Source organism: Schistocerca nitens, chromosome 5 (genome assembly GCF_023898315.1).
Source record: "Schistocerca nitens isolate TAMUIC-IGC-003100 chromosome 5, iqSchNite1.1, whole genome shotgun sequence".
Classification (NCBI taxonomy): Eukaryota; Metazoa; Arthropoda; class Insecta; order Orthoptera; family Acrididae; genus Schistocerca; species Schistocerca nitens.
The window spans coordinates 502966562-502988382 of record NC_064618.1 but is presented as its reverse complement, the minus strand read 5'-3'; the positions used below and the strand labels follow the sequence as shown (position 1 = coordinate 502988382).

Sequence of the window (21821 nt, the reverse complement as noted above, 5' to 3'; positions counted from 1 at the left end):
AGCAGGTTGAGTGTAACAAGACGAGACAGATTGCGAAATGTGTATGTGAGGGAAGGACTAAAGGAGGAACCAGTACAGGACAGGATAGAAAAATCAAGACTGCAGTGGTATGGACACATGAAGAGAATGGATGAGGGAAGAATTCCAAAGAGGATGTTTGATCTGCATCTGGAGGGGAAGAGGCCCAGAGGAAGACCAAGAGATAGATGGGTGAAGGGAGTGAAGGAATGTGTGACGAGAAGAGGAGAGAACTGGACGAAGGTGGAAGAGGGGGAATGGTGGAAAGACAGAACACGATGGAGAGGCTTGTGTTCCCGACAGACCCAGCCAGTGGCTGGAAACTGTCCAAGATGATGATGATGACTGACGCTATGATATCATGATTGCTAATCCCTGTCTCCATACTGACACCATATGTAAAGTCAGGTTTGCCTGTACCTTCAAAGTTTAAAATAATTACTATGCTTGTAGGCTGTCACACTAGCTGCTGAAGATAGCTTTCAGAGAACATGTTCAAACTATTTCACAAGATTGATCCATAGACATCTTAGTCTATACTTGGGAGGTTGACTCTGCCTCCAGTGAATACAGCATGAGCTCGGTATTTCTGAGCTAGTGATCATAGAATTTCTTTGCATGATTCTGAAACTGTCGCTGCCTACTCTGACAGTTTCAGAACCATTCAGATAGTCTATACAATACCCAGATCGTGCAATATTAGTTGGAGGTTTTCCGAAAACTGTCTTGAGCAGCTAGTTGAACAGCCCACATACAAGTACATCTGATAATTAACTTGACTTCACCAGGCCTGCTACTCGTGTCCACATATCTCCACAGTTTCAATTTTGACCTTGATACACAAAACAATGTCACATAGAAGAAGGTGTAATTAGATGAATGACGAACACTAACTTCACTTAATGAAGGTTTATTCAGCACTTGCACATACAAGAGCGCGGAGCCAACTGCCTCCGGCCAGAAAACATACAGCGTATTTACGGCTACAGAACATACCAGTACAATGATTCTTGACATTTGTGGATACTTCTAGTATGTACTCGAACCGAATATAGAAATTAAAATTTTACAGTGCAGGTGAGTTTTGAACTTACAACCCTCCATGCAACAGTTTAGTATCATAACTGCTACACCACGGTGCTACTCAGCTTCTTCTGTGACTTTGCTCCTTCCTTAAGAGAACAGCATCTCTGTGTTAAGTCCTCCTAGTCCAGAAACGGGTCATTGGTCCTGCATACTCTGACTCCTGATGACTGATTCTCACCATGGCAGCGATCTTCTTAGAACTTCTTTTGCTGCTACGCTCTTCATCGCCTTTCCGCTTGTTACCTGTCGCTGGAGCTTCGAATTTACCCCGAGTTGCAGGATCCTTATAGGGCTTCATTCGAAGGACATGGACCATATCTCTGATTTTTCATTGTCTTGTGTTGGGGCCGAAATCTTCAACTTCATAAGTAACATCAAACAACTGTCTTACAACCTTATAAGGTCCAAAGTAGCACCTGAGGAGCTTCCCAGAGAGACCAGCCTTCTGAACAGGAGTGAAGATCCAGAAGAGGTCACCAGACTGGTAGACAACAGGGCGATGGCTCGTGTCATACCTTCAGTGATTGTTTTCTTGAGCCTGCAGCGTGCAGAGTCGAGCTAACAGCCGAGCTTCCTCAGCTCTGGTTGAAACCTAGCCGATGTAGTCATTGTCCACGTCATCAGGATGTAATGGAAACAAAATGTCTATCGTCGTCGTCGCCTCACGCCAACGCACCAGGAAAAATGGTGTAAATCCTGTGGTGTCTCGTTTGGCGGTGTCTTAGTCAAACGTCACAAAAGGTAGCACCTCATCCCAGTTGCTCTGCTCAACATTGATGAACATTGATAGCATGTCGGCCAAGGTCTTATTAAGGCGTTCAGTAAGCCTGTTAGTTTTCGGATAGTAGGCAGTCGTCATGTGATGAGGAATGATGCACCAACGGTTTATCACTGTCACAAGGTTCGATTGAAAAACCTTTTCTCGGTCCTTAATTAATGACGTTGGGGCACCGTGTTTTAATACAATGTCTTCCATGATGAATTTGGCTACCTCAGATGCTTCGGCTGTTTTCATGGCTTTTGGAATGGCATAGTGTGTCAGATAATCAGTGCAAACAATAATCCATCTATTGCCACTAGCAGACATTAGAAATCGTCTGAGGAGGTCAATCCCAACACGCTGAAAAGGTGTTTTGGCTGGTGGAATTGGTACGAGTCGGCCAGGTGGTTTCTGAGGAACTGCCTTTCTCCTCTGGCACTCTCGACAGTGTGACACATAGTTACGGACACTTCTAAATAAACCTCGCCAGAAAAATCTCTTGCTGATTCTATCGTATGTCTTAATAAATCCTAAATGTCCGGCCTTAGGTGTGTCATGGAATTTCTGTAGAACATCTAAGCACATGTGGTTAGGAATCACTGGTAGCCACCTCTTTCCAAATAGATCAAAGTTTTTCTTGCAAAGTAATCCATTAACTACCTTAAATTGTCCTTTCATATACTCTGACCGATTTAAGGCAAGCATAATTTGAGATATCTTGGTGTCATTCTTCTGCAAAGCAGAGAGATCCTGGAGGGCAGCAAGACAGTCACTATCTTCATCAAAGTCTTGATGATCTTGTACAGGATTTCCTGAGAGACAGTCGGCATCTTGGTGTTTTCTTCCACTTTTGTACACTATGGTAATGTCATACTCTTTAAGACGTAGTGCCCACCTGGTGAGTTGTCCTGTTGGATCTTTAAGACCTGTCAACCAGCAAAGTGAATGATGGTCTGTATCAACTGTGAATGGCCTTTCATAGAGATACTGTCGGAATTTGCAAATGGCCCAGATCACTGCACCGATCCCATACCCACTGGCATGTGTACGTAGTTCTGCAGGTGCTCTCTCATCACATAGACCAAGTGTAGGATCAGTCGTCAGAGCTTTTCGTAGCACATCGAAAGAATCTTGGTGAGCACCACCCAAGATAAATTTAGCATGAATCTTGGTGAGCACCACCCAAGATAAATTTAGCATCGGCTTTTAACAACTCTTGGAGTGGTCTGGCTTTGATATAAAAGTCTTTGATAAAACGATGGTAATAAGAACATAATCCGAGGAAGCTTCTCACATCTCTAATACTTTTAAGAATAAGAAATTCCATTACAGATCTCTCCTTTTCTGGGTCTGGCCGCACGCCTTCATTTGACACAAGGTGTCCCAGTCTTTTGATTTCTTTTGCTCCAAAGAGACACTTTCTTGGATTACATTTCAGTCCGTCTTGTTGGAGACACTTAAGAATGGCCTTCAGTCTTTTTGTATGTTCATCAAATGTCTCTGAAAACACTATAATGTCATCTAAATAACAAAGACACATCGTCCACTTCAGGTGCCTTAGAAGACCATTATCCGTTCAAAAGTTGCTGGTGCGTTACACAAACCAAATGGCATTACCTTAAACTCAGACAGGCCCTCAGGGGTGATAAATGCAGTTTTCTCCTGATAAGCCTCATGTGTGGGATATTATAAGCGAGATGGAACAATTCAAGTTCTTAGGCATTCGGATAGATAGTAAGCTGTTGTGGAAAGCCCATGTCCAGGATTTTGTTCAGAAACTAAATGCTGCTTTATTTACCATTAGAACAGTATCTGAAATAAGTGACAGTTCAACACGAAAAGTAGTCTACTTCGCATATTTTCATACGCTTATATCGTATGGTATTATTTTTTGGGGTAATTCTTCTGATTCAAAAAGGGTATTTTTGGCTCAAAAATGGGCTTTTCTAGCTATATGTGGTGTAAGTTCGAGAGCCTCTTGTTGACCCCTATTCAATAGTCTGGGAATTCTGACATTGCCCTCACAGTATATATTTTCTTTAATCTCATTTCTTGTTATCAATATTAGCTTATTCCCAAGAGTTAGCAGCTTTCACTCAGTTAATACTAGGCAGAAATCAAATCTGCATGTGGAATGCACTTCCCTGACTCTTGTGCAGAAAGGAGTGCAGTATTCTGCTGCATCCATTTTCAATAAGCCACCACAAGAACTCTAAAATCTTAGCAGTAGCCCAAACACTTTTGAATCTAAACTGAAGTTTCCTCATGGCTCACTCATTCTATTCTGTCGAGGAGCTCCTGGAAGAGCTCAAAAATTAAGCAAATTCCAGTGTTACATTGTTGATTTTCTTTATTTAAACTTACAACTTGTCGCCTGAATATGTTTCTTATATTTCATTTTATCTGTTTCTACTATCGTGTTATAATTTCATGTATTGACTCGTTCCATGAACATGGAGACTTCTCCTTAATTTGGTCCCACAGAACAATAAATAAATAAATAAAAATACTTTGATTTGCCAGTATCCCTAGTACATGTCCATGGTTGAGAAAAAATAAAATGGTTCAAATGCTTCTGAGCACTATGGGACTTAACATCTGAGGTCATCAGTCCCCTAGAACTTAGAACTACTTAAATCTACCTAACCTAAGGAAAGCACACACATACATGACCAAAACAGGATTCGAACCTGCGACCGCAGCAGTCGCGTGGTTCCGGACTGAAGTGCCTAGAACTGTTCAGCCACCACGGCCAGCGTTGAGAAAAACTTAGCCCCTTTCAGACAATCTAGTGTATCATCAATTCGTGGAAGAGGGTAAATGTCCTTTTTAATTATTTTATTAAGCTTCCTGTAATCAACACAAAAGTGCCAACTGCCATCCTCCTTCCTGGCGAGGACCACTGGTGATGACCATGGGCTCTGCGTAGGATGAATGATGTCATTCTTCATCATTTTCTCTACCTTGTTGCGAATTATTTGACGTTCCGTTGCTGACACACAGTATGCTCTCTGGCTTATTGGTTGATGGTCTCCAGTGCGTCCGGTGCTTCACCATCGATTTGTCTAGTTTGCTCTTCATCTGTGGATTGAAGCATTCGGAGAACTCTTGAAGAATGGCAAGTAGCTTCTTCTGTTGTTCCTTAGTGAGATCTGGTGATAGTCGAGCTAGAAGATCTTGTCTCAGAGTGGTAGTGCTAATTTTGCCCACAGACTGAGCATGGGAGATTTCTATGACGCTCAGCTGTTCTTCTATTAACAGCTCAGCATTTGCTATGCACATGCGTCTTGGAATGATCTGCGGTTCTCAGCAACAGTTAACTATCCACAATTTACTGAATCTGTTCTTAAATGAGACAACAGAGGCTGGGATGACCAAGTTATTCTTCAGTGGTATGCTTCTCTAACATTCCACTACAAGATCCATGGGTTGATGCATGGCATGACATGTGACAGTTACATTTCTAGTGCTGACTGCAGGAATGATCACTTCATCTAGCACACAAAGTCTCCACACACTCGGATGTGCATCTTCCTGTCCACAGTATCTCATCTTGTCCAGCATAATCTTCGGGCAACCACAATTTATAATTGCCTGAGAAGCTTTCAAAAAGACCCATCCGAGAATGACATGGCGACTACACTATCGTAAGACAATGAATTCTAAGGGCTGTGTATGGCCATTTATACCCACACGAATGACACATCTTCCTGTAAGTTTTACATATTTCCCATTAGCCACCTTCAGCAGAGATGTTTTGATGTCGACGAATACGGTTTTCTGCAACTGGCGATGGTACTTCTCCAAAATGACTGAATATGATGCTCCAGAGTCTACAAGAGCTTGGGCCGGTCGGCCACCCATGAGGATATCGACGTAGTTTCATATGATTTTTGTAGTGATTGACGGTTGAGGATTTTTCTCTTCGGCGACCTCACCTCCAAAGGATGGTCGCACCCTTTAGTTTTCCAGGTTGCGGCAGCTAGGTGATCGGCTGGAGCTTCTAAATGGCGACGGAGATGTTGATCTGCGTGTTGGGGAGCATCCTCTCCAGTGGCTAGCTTGCGGCGATGTTGACCTACATCGTCCTGCACCCACATCTTCTTGTTCATCTTCGTCGTCCCGGAGTTGGTGTCGGCTAAGATTGGTCTGCTGTCTTCTGGCACGGGTGTCATCAAATATCCACCGCCTTTCTCAACAATAGCGCACTGCATGTCCTGGTCATCCACAGTGGAAAGATACTGGTTAGTTATCCTGGGTCCTCCAGACGTCAGTCTCCCTTGGTGCCCAAACAGGTTCCTCACGCGGCATTGTAGAAACATAACTCCACCTGGGTCTCGACTTTTTCATCATTTTAAAGGGAAATGAAGGACAAGAGATTGGGTTCAATATCTGTTCCACTTCCTTGCTTATGACCTCTTGAAGCATCTCGGTTTTTAGCTCGCCGTGTAATCAAAGTGCCTTCTGAACTTCCTCTCTCACCATCTGACGAAGAACACTTGTGAAATCAGTTGCTTGCTCCATCAGAGACATCAATACAACATTTGGAAGCCGTTCAAACTTCTTGTATGCAATTCATTTTTGATGCATTGTCTCGATATACTGGCACAATTTTATGAAGCCGTCTGCTGTCGAAACCACCTTCAGGTTTTGGGCTTGATACATGTCCTCAGCAACACCTTTCATGAGATGTGCAACCTTATCTTCCTCCTTCATTCTAGGATCCAGTATTTTACACAGCTCCAAGACATCTTGAATGTAGAATGCTGTCATTTCTCCTGGATGCTGTCCCCTGTACTTTAATTTATCTCCAGCCTTGCCCTTCTGTTGTTGTGTGTCACCGAAATACTTGTGCAGTTCTGCCTGGAATACTTCCCAGCTTGTGAACTTCTGCTCGTTGCTTGGCAGTGCCCCCCAAGTAGAAAAATATGTTAGCCAAACACACGGTGTCATCCCATTTGTTAAATTTGGCTATACGCTCATATACCTTTGGCCACTTGTTTGGATCTTGGCCATCATCACCAGAGAACCCGGAAGGATGTCTCATGTGGTGGCACACAGTTGCTGTCATCATAATGTCCTCCTCTACTTCTGCCTCCGGTAGATTGTGATCTATTGAATAGGGCTCGAACTCTGGTTTCTCGCTGCGTAAATGGCAGCTCTGTCGTGGCATGATGGGAGCCACTGTGTCGTTGATAATGTGCTATCACAAGTTCCAATACCCAGCGCCTATACCAGAATAATATCACGTAGACGAAGGTGTAATTAGATGAATGACGAACACTAACTTCACTTGTTGTTGTTGTTGTGGTCTTCAGTCCTGAGACTGGTTTGATGCAGCTCTCCATGCTACTCTATCCTGTGCAAGCTTCTTCATCTCCCAGCACCTACTGCAACCTACATCCTTCTGAATCTGCTTAGTGTATTCATCTCTTGGTCTCCCTCTACGATTTTTACCCTCCACGCTGCCCTCCAATGCTAAATTTGTGATCCCTTGATGCCTCAAAACATGTCCTACCAACCGATCCCTTCTTCTAGTCAAGTTGTGCCACAAACTTCTCTTCTCCCCAATCCTATTCAATACCTCCTCATTAGTTACGTGATCTACCCACCTTATCTTAATCACTTAATGAAGGTTTATTCAGCACTTGCACATACAAGAGTTCGGAATGAACTGCTTCCGGCCAGAACACATACGGTATATATACGGCTATAGAACATACCAGTACAATGATTCTTCACATTTTTGGATACTTCTAGAATGTACTCAAATTGAATATGGAAATTAAAATTCATAAATTCATACAGGGCAGGTGAGTTTTGAACTCATCACCCTCCATGCAACAGTTTGGTATCATAACCACTGGCCTGCCTGGTTGGCCGTGCGGTCTAACGCACGGCTTCCGGAGTGGGAAGGAGTGCCTGGTCCCCGGCACCAATCCGCCCGGCGGACTTGTGTCAAGGTCCGATGAGCCGGCCAGTCTGTGGATGGTTTTTAGGCCGTTTTCCATCTGCCATGGCGAATGCGAGCTGGTTACCCTTATTCCGCCTCAGCTACACTATGCCGCCGATTGCTGCCTAAACAAGTTCTCCACGTATGCGTACACCACCATTACTCTACAATTCAAATATAGGGGTTACACTTGTCTGGTGTGAGACGTTCCCTGGTGTGTGTGTGTGTGGGGGGGGGGGGGGGGGGGGAGCCTCTCCGCCGTTTCTAGGCCCCCAGTTAACATACAATACAATACAATACAATACAAAGGAGTTTTGCTATTTGGGGAGCAAAATAACTGATGATGGTCGAAGTAGGGAGGATATAAAATGTAGACTGGCAATGGCAAGGAAAGCGTTTCTGAAGAAGAGAAATTTGTTAACATCGAGTATAGGTTTAAGTGTCAGGAAGTCATTTCTGAAAGTATTTGTATGGAGTGTAGCCATGTATGGAAGTGAAACATGGACGATAACCAGTTTGGACAAGAAGAGAATAGAAGCTTTCGAAATGTGGTGCTACAGAAGAATGTTGAAGATTAGATGGATAGATCAAGTAACTAATGAGGAGGTATTGAACAGGACTGGGGAGAAGAGAAGTTTGTGGCACAACTTGACTAGAAGAAGGAATCGGTTGATAGGACATGTCCTGAGGCATCAAGGGATCACAAATTCAGCATTGGAGGGCAAGAGATGAATACACAAAGCAGATTCAGAAGGATGTAGGCTGCAGTAGGTACTGGGAGATGAAGAAGCTTGCACAGGATAGAGTAGCATGGAGAGCTGCATCAAACCAGTCTCAGGACTGAAGATCACAACAACAACAACAACAACAACAAACAATACAATCATAACCACTACACTACAGTGCTACTCAGCTTCTTCTGCGACAATATTTTTGTCAACTGCAATAAATGCTCTCCTCCTGTGGCATCTAACCTGTCTTTTTGATTACGTTCCTTGTCTCATTAAACATTTTAGAGCTTTCTACTACAGGTTTCCGCCAGCTCTTGGTTCTGAAAATAATTACAGCAAAACAACTTTCCCAGGGGTGGGTGACAGTAAATTCAGGAACTTTGTTAAGATTAGTTTGGCAATTTATTGTTAAAATTTTGCATTCACAGTGTCTTTACTTTGAACATGGTCCAGTTTTGTTCTCTGCGTACTGACTGGCAAGCATTCATCAGAGGATCTCAAACTACTGCCTAGCTTAAAAATCCCCCATGAGCACTCCACAAGTACTCTGCAACCCGAGTAGCTGCTTCCTTTGTGTAGTGCATCCCTGACCCATCAAGGGAAGTCCTACAATTCTCCATCTCGTAACGCAGATCCAGAAATCTGCAGCGAAGACCACCACATAATTGATAGAGACTATGGCTGAGAGCACCCACTTTGCCTCCAAACCAAAGGACCAGTGGTGGCTCATACAAAATCTCATCAGTGTGCTACAATGTGTGAGCTCTATAGCCTTTTGACTTACAAGGGCAGTAATCATAAACAAAAAGTATATATTAATTTTCCATATAAAAACTGAACTGTTTAAATATATTTAAATTTTATAATCAATCTTTTAATACTGTGAGGAATAATAATAATAATAATAATAATAATAATAATAATAATAAAATGATGGCAGCAGCGGGAAAATAATCTGAATCCACAAATTGCCTGTCCATGTGCTTAACCAGTAGGTTATGGAACTGATATGTACATCACTGCTTGAAAATTCCTCACACACTATGCTTAGAGAACTTAAATGCTATTGGCACATTTATGCTTCCTGTTTCATCGACTCTCTCACTGTTTCGGATGAGTTACTTTCATATCTAGGTGAATAAAAAAGTTTAGAATATTTATCATTAAAAATATAAGCCTCTTTGCATCCTATCTTTTCCAAAATACCTTGTTTTGATACCTTGAACCATTCACAAAACATGACAACTGTTATGACCACACAATTCTTTACATGCAGGGACGGATATGGGCCCATTGTGCTGATTGTCTGATAGATACAAAAACAAATATCGCAAGAATGAAATGAGATCATTCTGCTCTCAGTTTTAAATAAAATTTCAGTATCTTATCTACATTTCATATACAGCAATATATGCACTCAAAATCAACCATAAGGAAAGTGTATGTACTGCGCTTTACTTGTGAAAAGCATTTTATAAATGTTGTGCTACACTTTACTTAATTTGGTGCAGCCAGCAATTAATAATAATAATAATAATAATAAGAAGAAGAAGAAGAAGAAATTCAGTCCTTCATCAAGTAATTATACCAAACTATAAGACGTGCAAAAATCAAATTTTTTCTCTAAATAGTTCTCTTAAAATCGGATGATAAGTATTTTATACCAACCAGAGCATCGTCTCAGCACAGGTAGCAGCAGTAGGTGGGCAGTATGTTGAGAACAAAGCCACTTTCAGCACACCAATGTAAAGAGCACACTTGTAGCAGTCAGAGGGTTAAATTTTACACAGTAGTTTAACACAGAGAGGGGGGAAAAAAGGGTTTGCAGCAGCTGGATTCGAACCCCAGCTGACAAATTGCCAGTCTATGTGCTAAACCTCTCAGTTACAGCTCTGTTGTCACAACGAGCACTCTAAAATCCATTACACTCTATATCTGTCCAAAGAAAAACACTGACCTGGTGCTGTGAGCAATGTAGCACCCTCACTGCTGGCAGGGATGACATAACATCAGAGAATGTGCAGTCAAAGACACACAACTGTGTCCCTTCTCCGAGTTGTTAATAGTGTGAATGACCATTGTCACAGCACATGACACTGGTTTCTAGTTATGACAGACAAAGTTCTACAAAACATGTTTCTGTCCATTTTATTTGCATACCAGCACGCATTCAAGGAGAAAGGCGTAACTTTAGAGCCATTTCCAGCTAGTATTCAAAGGTAAATGACATAATTCTAGTGCAATTTTTACAATGTGCTGTAGAGAATTAGCCCAATATCACCAGCTGCCAATGCAAAGGATCCTGATCAACCCTGCATATGATGCTGCAAACTGTGGGCCCCCCTTGCACCCTGCAAGTGAGGCCAACACTCATCACCACTTCTGCAAATTGCCCATACAAATTGAGAATGATGTCAGAGCCCATGTGACAGGTCATTGGTGCCAATTTGAGCCATAACTTGCAGGCAAATTCACCCTACAACCTCAATAGCCACGGTCAGGGCCTCTTCCACATCTCGGATGAGCCCTCTCAGCAGATATACTGAGTACACTTAAGATTTGTTTGTGGCTCTGGATACTGTTTCCCTAAGGGGTTCCAAAGCACACTGAAACTCCCGATAACTAGCAAATGTGCCTATTTGGATCCTGCTGAAGGCGCAGCTACCAGTCTACTCAAAGGACGAATGGACAAGGTCAGATGGTCAACCTCCACACTGAACCTCCGCCTTGGGCTACACGAACACATTACAACCTGCCACTCACCCTGCACTATAGACTGCATGAATCTACATTTCACAGAGCCTAAAACAGGAGATTACACTTCTTAAATACAAAAACACATGAAGATGTTATGAGTTAAGCTGTGAGAGGACACAGAAAAAGCTGAAAATCTAACATACTATTTTCCTCATATGTCACCAATGGAGGATGAACATGATTTACTGCATTGTGTACTGCAAAAAGTAGAGGAATAGTTCAGAGATAATGATTGTTAGGCATAAGTAATATCACTTCAGGCAGGAGGGGTTACCTTGATAGTATCCGATGTTTTTAAATGTAGCATACATTAAAATTCAGGAGTAAGTAAGAAACTTCCCCCCACACCCCCCCCCCCCCCACCCCCACCCCCACCCCTCCAAAAGAATTCCTGCCCTGAGATACAGGCCTCCAAAGATGACACTGCAAACATCATTTTGAAGATGTGACTTTTGGAAAAAAATTTTTAAGATCTCTTTAACAATTCTAGATATTTTGCTAGAGTTTTTTTTTATTATTTGAAAGATAATTGCTTTATGATTACAATGGTATCCTCAATTTGGACATATCTGCCAAAGTTCTTTTACTGTTGCCTTTTGAATTTTTTTTCATAATTTACAGAATTTTTTTTTCAAAAAAGCCAATCCAGAAAAGTTAGATTTTTTTTCTGTTAATTAGTACCACGTAGTACTATATTTTCTGTAAAGGAGAGCTTCCACTTTTAAGTTGGACAGGTTTTATTTTAAAAATATTTTTTTTTACTTTCAAGGGTAGTGTATGTCTTCACTGATTTTGTTCCTTTCTAATTTCTTTGTCACAATGTTTATTTCTATTGTCTTTGTTGCAGTTATTTCTTATCTCTTTCTTTGTAGCAATTATTTCTTTTCGCTCTCATTTTTGTAGATATTTCTTACATTTTGTTGTAGTTTTTTGCAAATTTCTTTGTCATGGTTGTTCATTGCAGGTTTCTGTATTGTACATGTTCAGAGCTAATTTGTTTACTGAAGAGGCTTCTAAGAAATCTGAGACCATCCAGTGAGTTTTGTGTTTTCGTGAGGAATTTGCCAGTTGACGCAGTTGCAGTGCGTTTTGTGAAAAGGACTGTTTGAAATGTATTTGACTGGGGCCACACAGGAGAGTGAAGTGTACTGACTATTTGCATATCCATAAAAGGGTGCTATATAAGACAAACAAAAAAACAGACTTTGATTAAGTCAGGAATAAATGTTCTCATTTGAAGACTCAGTTTCAAAGTGAAGATGTTTCCAGTGATGACTTTTTGTGTTCTAAATGTTTTGACAGAACAACAACAATGATAGTATCTGAACAAGGTGAAGCCTCCCATGGTGCAGATGATGCAGATTTTGCATCAATAGAGGAAGAATTAAATACCCTGAATCAGTCAACTACAGAGGTAGCTGTTAGTCCTGTTGACAAACTGTGGTCAGTGAAGTCGAGTCATAAGCTCTAAGCGCCAAGAAAGTGCAGAGAAATTATTAAAGCTCTGGATGAATACACTACAGCAAAACTGACCACACTCTTCAAAGTAGAAATTCAATCTTCAGAAGAAAATGAAACAAAGCACTCTTGCAAGGAATTTTTCACAAATATCAATTCAGCTGTTGAATATTGTGCATCCTACAGTGAAAAGATGCAAGTTTTAACTATTATTCCAGAGACATTTTCAAACAAAACAATTTTGAACCACGTTCCATCAGTATCAAAGTACACTGTAGACAAATCAAGAAATGTGAGGTTTGTAAAAGGAGTGTTTGGGACACCAGATTGCTAGTACGGTCATCCTGTAGAAGCAGCTCAAGTTAAAATAGTGCAGTCTTCCAGATAAATGGGACTGTTCTCACCAGTGTGCGAACAAAAAAGACACTATAACTGTAACAGTTGAAGGTCAAAAAGTTGTGAAAGTGAAGAGGTATGAGGGTGGTTTGAAAAGTTCAGCACCTGTGTGCGGGCACATGTCAAGAGTCGCGGCATCCACCTTGCAGATAATTTTTTTCATTTCCAATTCTTCAGTTAAAATGTGATATACCCTTTCAGACGACACCTGGCAAGCATGAGCAATATCACACACTTTCAACTGGCGATCCTCCATGAACATTTTGTGCACTTTTGAAATGATTTCTAGAGTAGCGACATCTTTGGCGACCACTGTGTGGGTCATCATCTAAACTCTCCCAAACCAAAATTAAATTATTTGCGCACTTGGTAACAGTTGAATATGAAGAGGCAGAGTCCCCCCGTGTATTGTGGAAATTGGCATGAATGTCCTTTCCTTTCATACCTTTCCTTATGAAGTACTTAATCACTGCTCGAATCTCAATTTTTTCCATCGTCCCAAATCATTACATGGGAAAAACAGAACCACATCACTGCCACAGCTCTCTTCCAAGAGCACTGACATGGCACGTGTTTACAGGCAACAGTCCAATGAATATCACGTGAACAACTCGTTGTGCTAGCACTGACCTCTTATGGTGATTCCGAGAACTTTTCAAACAACCCTCGTACATGACTTAAAGAAACTTTTGCAACTTATAGAAGCAACTATACAACTCCACGTATTGGAAGATCAAAATTTTATGCCCTACGGCCTAAGTGGGTAGTTCCACATCCACCCACAATGTATGTACTGCGCAAATTTTGAACTTTGTGTGGTAACTTTGAAAAACTTACTGGAGCACGTGACATATGACAACTTGGTTGGGAGTGTGAAGTCATTAGTAGTTTGCAATGTAAAGCGAGAGACTTGTTTGTTTCAAGAATGTGGTGACTGTCCTGGAAAAAGAGGACTGTCTTTACAGACACTTGGCCTGGAAGACGTTAGCAGAAATTACATATGCGACATGGGAGGAAAATAAATGAATTAAGAAAACTGTTGCCTTTGACAGTTTCGTTGATGAACTTGGTAAATGGTCAGTGAAAACAGTAACACACCAGCATCTGAAGAAATTGCAAGAACAACACATTGCAGAAGCGAAAGAGTGTGTACGTGCTGAAGAACTGTGTTTAGTGCTTCACTGTGATTTTGCTGAGAACTGGTCTGTAATTCTCCCACATGAAGTACAAGGGTATCATTGGAGTAATGATCAGGTTTCAATTTTTAGAGGAGTGACATATTTTCAAAATAAGACAACAAGTGTTGCAGTTAAAAGTGATGACACAGGACATGACGCAGCCACATTCTTTGCTAGCAATGTGCAAAATTCTTCAACTGCAAACAGTGGCAGAGAAGATCATCATCATTTCTGATGGTGCTCCAAGTCATTTTAAAAATTGTTACCAGCTGTCTGAATTGAGTAAGTCACTTTTGCCAAGTGACTGGGTATACAGTGCCACTGGTCATGGGAAGGAGCCTTGTGATGGTGTAGGAGACCTGCTGAAGCACCATGCTACAAAACAATCTTTCCAGACCAAATACACCTGCAATTCAGAATGCTGAGGATTTTACGAGAGTTCTGAAATCTTACACATCCACAGCCCTCATTCTTTTGTCCAAAGAGGAAATGGAAGAATTCTGTGAGCAGTAAAAAGAACAATGGTCCAAACAAACTACACCTGTGAAAAGAATTCAGAAGACGCATTTTTGGACTCAAGGAGACCTTACTTTCGGGGTTATCCTCGTATATGGTACTAATAAATACAAAAAAATCAAAATTTTATGGATTGGCATTGATGAAAATAAATATTTTTTACATAAATTATAATAAAAGTTCAGAACGCTATAGTAAAAGAACTTTGACACGTAAGTCCAAATCGAGGATTTCTTTGTAATCATAAAGAAATTATGTTTCAAATAAAAAAAGCACCAACAATCTAGAGCTCTTCCAGGGATACAGCATTTTAAATTTTTTTTTCCAAAATTCGCATCCTCAAAATGGTATGCACTGTGTCATCTTTGGAGGGCTGTATCTCTGAGCAGAAATCTTTTTGGAGAAAACAAAAAAAAAAAAAATACATGTTCCTTACTTAGTTCTTCATTTTAACATATGCTAAATTCAATAACATCTGAGACTTATGAAGGTAAGACTTTTCCTAGCCTGCCTGAATTGATACGGACTATATTGTTTATATCAGTATGACAATGTACGCTGTTATAAAGCTGCATCCGTGAGGCAATGGTTTGTGCACAATAACATTCCTAAGATGGATTAGCTTGCCCAGAGTCCTGAAATAAACCCAATGGAACGCTTCTGGGTTGAGTTAGAGAGTCAGCTTTGCTTCACACCCCAGCGTCCAGCATCACAATGTACTCCGATTTTGGCTCCCGAGGAAGAAATGGCTGCCATTTCTCCAAAGAAATTCAGACACAAAATGGTTCAAATGGCTCTGAGCACTATAGGACTCAACTGCTGAGGTCATTAGTCCCCTAGAACTTAGAACTAGTTAAACCTAACTAACCTAAGGACATCACAAACATCCATGCCCGAGGCAGGATTCGAACCTGCGACCGTAGCGGTCTTGCGGTTCCAGACTGCAGTGCCTTTAACCGCACGGCCACTTCGGCCGGCAATTCAGACACATCACTGAATGTGTCCTCAACTGGCTTCAAGCCATAATAAAGGTGAAGCATGGACAGTTTCCATATCAATGTGCACTAATAGGCATCTGGATATTTCAGTTCAGGCAGTGTATGCTTAAATGTGTGTGAATTCCTAAGGGACCAAACTGCTGAGGTCATCAGTCCCTAGACTTGCACACTACTTAAACTAACTTAATCTAGTTTATGCTACGAACAACACACACACACACAGCCATGTCCGAGGGAGGATTCAAACCTCCGGTGGGACGGGCCGCGCAATTTGGGACATGACGCCTCTAACTGCACGGCATGCAGTTTATGTGCTGGACAAATATCATGTTACAGTTTCCATATGAAGTCCACTAATAGGCATCTGGATACTTTGGTTCAGACAAATATCAAATTAAACAAGTTTCTTTCTCCCTTGGATCCTTTACTCAAAGAAACTAATATATTCAGAATTACACTTACTAAAAACTAAAAATTGGTTCTATAGGTAAAGAAATAATGCCATTATTTGACAAAATAGAATTATCTGAAAGCAGTGATCTATAACACAAGAGTGAATTTTTTGGCCTTTCAAAATGTAATCTTTTGTTAACCATATACACAGTTGCAAAACTATACTCACTTTTTCTTTGGAAATTCTCATAACATTTTGAAGCTCTAATTCTTTTCTCTGCTGCTCCTCTATACTCCTCTCAAGCTCCAGCATTTCTCTTCGTTTCTGCTCCTGTCAAAAAAATTCGGTTTTAGGAAGTTATAAAATGAAAGTATACATAAAGGGCATTATTATAAATGGTTCAGCACATTGTCTCAGACTCAAAAAATTTGTAATTACACAATACTCAAATCCACTATATCCTTACAGTAATTATACAGTTTGAAAGTTACTTCTTTCTTCATTGACAAGTTCACTTTTAACCTCCACCCTCATTTAGATACTGGAGAAAATTAGCAACTATCACATTGAACTCATCCACTTTAGCTGATCAAAAATCTAAAAAGTGATACACTTTTGGATCTTAAGCCAGGTGTTAAGTTCAAAGGCATTTTGAGAGCCTTGACATGTACAGTGTGTTTTGAAGAGCTAGTTACAGTATCTGGAAGTTAGAAGTGAAAAGAAATTCCAGACAGTAAAATAAGTTCTCAGATTGTTGGTATGTATTAGTGTTCACTTTGATCCTGTAGTGGGCACATCAATTCACAATATGTTAAATATGTATTTAAGGTACACTGAAATCATCATCAAAGCTGTAGTGCAACAATTAAAGAGAATTTTAAAGACTACAATATAGAATTATGGACAAAACTATCAGGTCAGTTTGTACCATGCTGCTACAAAAATTCACAGCACAATCGTAATATATGAAGTCAATACCCTGCATATTTGAAACTCTTCCCAAGAGAAGATACATACTTGATTTAACTAAAGCATTTGATTGGGTTGATCACAAAATATTGCTCCAGAAGCTGGACCATTATGGAATACGGAGAGTGGCTCACCTCTTACTTTAATAACAGACAGCAAAAGGTCATTTTCCACAGTACTGAGAATGACTATGATGTAGGGTTTGAGTGGGGCATGGTTTCTTATTTATACAAACAATATGCCCTCTAGTATTACAGATGATTCTAAAATATTCCTGTTTGTTGATGACACTAGCTTGGTAGTAATGGATGTTGTGTGCAGCACTGGAACTGTTTCAAAGAGTGCAGTTCAAGACATAAGTTCATGGCTTGTAGAAAATAAACTAATGTTAAATCACAGTAAGACTCAGTATTTACAGTTTCTCACATACAATTCAACAAAACATGATGTTTTAATTTCACAGAATGGACATATGATTAGTAAAACTGAACAGTTCAAATTTCTAGGAGTTCAGATAGATTGCAGAAAGCCAATGTTCAGGATTTTGTTCAAAGACTTAATGCTACCATGTTTTCTGTTATAATGGTATCTGAAGTGATTGAGTTGGACACAAAAAGTAATCTAATTTGCTTATTTTCAATCGCTTATGACATATGGAATTATGTTTTGGGATAACTCATCCCATTCTCAAAGGCTACTTTTGGCTCAGAAATGGGCAGTTCAGGCAATAAGTGGTGTAATTTTGCAAACCTCTTGTCGCCCATTGTTCATTAGTCCGGGTGTTCCATTATTGACCTCTCAATATATTTATTCTTTACTGTCATTTTTTGTTAACAATATCAGCTTACTCATAAGAATTAGCAGCTTTCACTCAGTTATGTCTAGACAGAAATCCAATCTGTATTTGGATCGTACTTTCTTGACTTGTGCAGGAAGTGTTCAGTATACTGCTGCATCCATTTTCAATAAGCTACCACAAGATTTCAAAAATCTTAGTAGTTATTCATGCGCTGACAAGTCTAAACTGAGGTCACTCCTCCTATTTTGTTGAAGAGTTCCTTGAAAAATGAAGCTGATTCCTGAGTTATATTGTTGATTGTGTTTACATAAACTTACGGCTTGTCTCTTTTTGGATTCGTAAACATTTTCTTCTCCTCCTTGTTTCAAATGGGCCTACTTTGGACCATGCATGTTCAACTGTTGGGCTTTGATCTTTGCCCAGAACTGTCGAATCCTTTGCCAATGTAACTCCTTCCTTTCTTCTGTCCATGGGGTATTGTTCCTTCAGGGCTTTTCTGGGAATCTTCGGACTTCCTTCAGGGTACATCTCAAAGACTGTCTGTTCTGGAGATCAGTTATTCCCAGATCTTTAACGTCCTTTTCAGTTTCTGTCAGACAAGATGTGCAAACCTTCTTGTTTTGACAGAAAGTGAACGGACGGTTGGTCAATCTGTTTGGAGGCAATCTTGCAACATGGCTATAGAAAGCTACCCTTCTTTTTCTTGCATAGTCAGACAGCCTCTTGATATGTTCGTAGAGCTCCAAATAATGTCATCTTCTGAATTCCCCATCTCCTCCTACCAGGCCTAGGATCTTCCTTGGGTTTCTCCTCTCTCTGGCTTCCAATTTCTTCATCAGACCTCTCTGGTTCATGGAAAGACATTCCATGGCATACAGGTTTTTACATAAACTTATGGCTTATCTCTTTTTGGATTCATAAACTTTTATTTTATCTGTTAATACTTTTCTGTTGTAATTTCATGTATGGACTTGTTCCATGACCTTGAAGGTTTGCTCCTCAATCTGATCCTATGGAATTAGACTTGTAAAGTAAAAAACAAAATAAACTGTAAATAGGGAGAACATATGCCAACAAATGACATTGCTATGCCATGATGGAGGCATTTGTAACAAACTGGTAGCGCACAGCTGAAAAACAAGCAGAAGCACTAGATTAGATTAGATTAGATTAGATTAATACTTGTTCCATAGATCATGAATACGACACTTCGTAATGATGTGGAACTTGTCATGTTAATAAAAGATGTCTGTACAAGATATTACATAACACAAAATATTGCATGACACTAATGTTTTTTTTTAAATTACTTTTGAACTGGGCTGGATTATTAACAACAAATTTCATAAGTGAATATATATATATACTGTGAGGTTACTGTGAGGATCCCTAATCCTTAAATAGATGTCTGCAGGATGACCGTGGGTGGGCTCCAGCAATTATTCTGATTACACGTTTTTGAGCAATGAATACTTTTCTACTCAACGATGAATTACCCAAGAATATGATGCCATATGAAAGCAGTGAATGAAAGTAGGCATAGTAAGCTAATTTACTGAGATTCTTATCACCAAAATTTGCAATAACCCTAATAGCATACGTAGCTGAACTCAGACGTTTCAGCGGACCATCAATCTGTTGCTTCCAGTTTAACCTCTCATCAATGGACACACCTAAAAATTCTGAAAATTCTACCTTAGCTACAGACTTCTGTCCAAAGTCTATATTTATTACTGGAGTTGTGCCATTTACTATACGGAACTGCATATACTGTGTTTTATCAAAATTTAAAGAGAGTCCATTTGCTGAGAACCATTTAATAATTTTGTGAAAAACATCATTTACAATTACATCACTTAGTTCTTGGTTTTTGGATGTTATTACTATACTTGTATCATCAGCAAAAAGACCTATCTTTGCATCTTCATCAATGTGGAATGGTAAGTCATTAATGTATATCAAGAACAGTAAAGGACCTAAGACCGAGCCCTGTGGGACACCGTACTTGATAGCCCCCCCGTTTGAGGAATCAGCTGTTGTTTTAACATTACATGAACCACTTATTTCAACTTTCTGCATTCTTCCAGTTAAGTATGAATTAAACCAATTGTGCACTGCCCCCCCCCCCCCCCCCCCCCTCAAACCATAATGATTTAGCTTATATAAAGAATTCCATGATTTACACAACCAAAGGCCTTTGAGAGATCACAAAAAATACCAATGGGTGATGTCCGGTTATTCAGAGCATTTAATATTTGATCAGTGAAAGCTTATATAGCATTTTCTGTTGAAAAGCCTTTCTGAAAACCAAACTGACATTTTGTTAGTACTTTATTTTTACAAATATGGGAGGCTTCTCTTGAATACATTACTTTCTCAAAAATTTTTGATAGACTGAAATATGCCATTGTAAAACCATTGCATAAAAAGGGGGAGACGTCAGATGTCAACAACTACCGCCCAATCTCTCTTCTGACAGCTCTATCAAAAATTTTTGAGAAAGTAATGTATTCAAGAGTAGCCTCCCATATTTGTAAAAATAAAGTACTAACAAAATGTCAGTTCGGTTTTCAGAAAGGCTTTTCAACAGAAAATGCTATATATGCTGCTTTCACTGATCAAATACTAAATCCTCTGAATAACCGGACATCACCCATTGGTATTCTTTGTGATCTCTCAAAGGCCTTTGATTGTGTAAATCATGGAATTCTTTTAGATAAGCTAAATCATTATGGTTTGAGGGGGGCAGTGCACAAATGGTTTAATTCATACTTAACTGGAAGAATGCAGAAAGTTGAAATAAGTGGTTCATGTAATGTTAAAACAACAGCTGATTCCTCAAACTGGGGGGCTATCAAGTACGGGGTCCCACAGGGTTTGGTCTTAGGTCCTTTACTGTTCTTGATATACCTTAACGACTTACCATTCCACATTGATGAATATGCAAAGTTAGTTCTTTTTGCTGATGATACAAGTATAGTAATAACATCCAAAAACCAAGAACTAAGTGATGTAATTGTAAATGATGTTTTTCACAAAATTATTCAGTGGTTCTCAGCAAACGGACTCTCTTTAAATTTTGATAAAACACAGTATATACAGTTCCATACAGTAAATGGCACAACTCCAGTAATGAATGGTTCAAATGACTCTGAGCACTATGGGACTTAACATCTGAGGTCATCAGTCCCCACTCCAGTAATAAAAATAGACTTTGAACAGAAGTCTGTAGCTAAGGTAGAATTTTCAAAATTTTTAGGTGTGTCCATTGATGAGAGGTTAAACTGGAAGCAACAAATTGATGGTCTGCTGAAACATCCGAGTTCAGCTACGTATGTTATTAGGGTTATTGCAAATTTTGGTGATAAGAATCTCAGTAAATTAGCTTACTATGCCTACTTTCATTCACTGCTTTTGTATGGCATCATATTCTGGGGTAATTCAACGTTGAGTAGAAAAGTATTCATTGCTCAAAAACGTGTAATCAGAATAATTGCTGGAGTCCACCCACGGTCATCCTGCAGACATCTATTTAAGGATCTAGGGATCCTCACAGTAACCTCACGGTATATATATTCACTTATGAAATTTGTTGTTAATAATCCAGCCCAGTTCAAAAGTAATTTAAAAAAAAAACATTAGTGTCATGCAATATTTTGTGTAATGTAATATCTTGTACAGACATCTTTTATTAACCGACATGTTCCACATCATTACGAAGTGTCGTATTCATGATCTATGGAATAAGTATTAATCTAATCTAATCTAATCTAAATCTAATCTAGTACACTTGTCATTCAGTTTTATG

The 21821-nt window shown here is 39.8% G+C and overlaps 1 protein-coding gene across 1 annotated transcript in view; it reads right to left on the bottom strand.

Moving 5' to 3' along the window:
• Positions 1-21821, bottom strand: part of LOC126259635 (E3 ubiquitin-protein ligase LRSAM1-like) — a 179567-nt gene that overhangs the window by 82827 nt on the left and 74919 nt on the right. The window contains exon 6 of the mRNA XM_049956560.1: positions 16474-16575. Coding sequence (XP_049812517.1) covers positions 16474-16575 — 102 coding nt within the window. The remainder of the gene's footprint in view (positions 1-16473; positions 16576-21821) is intronic.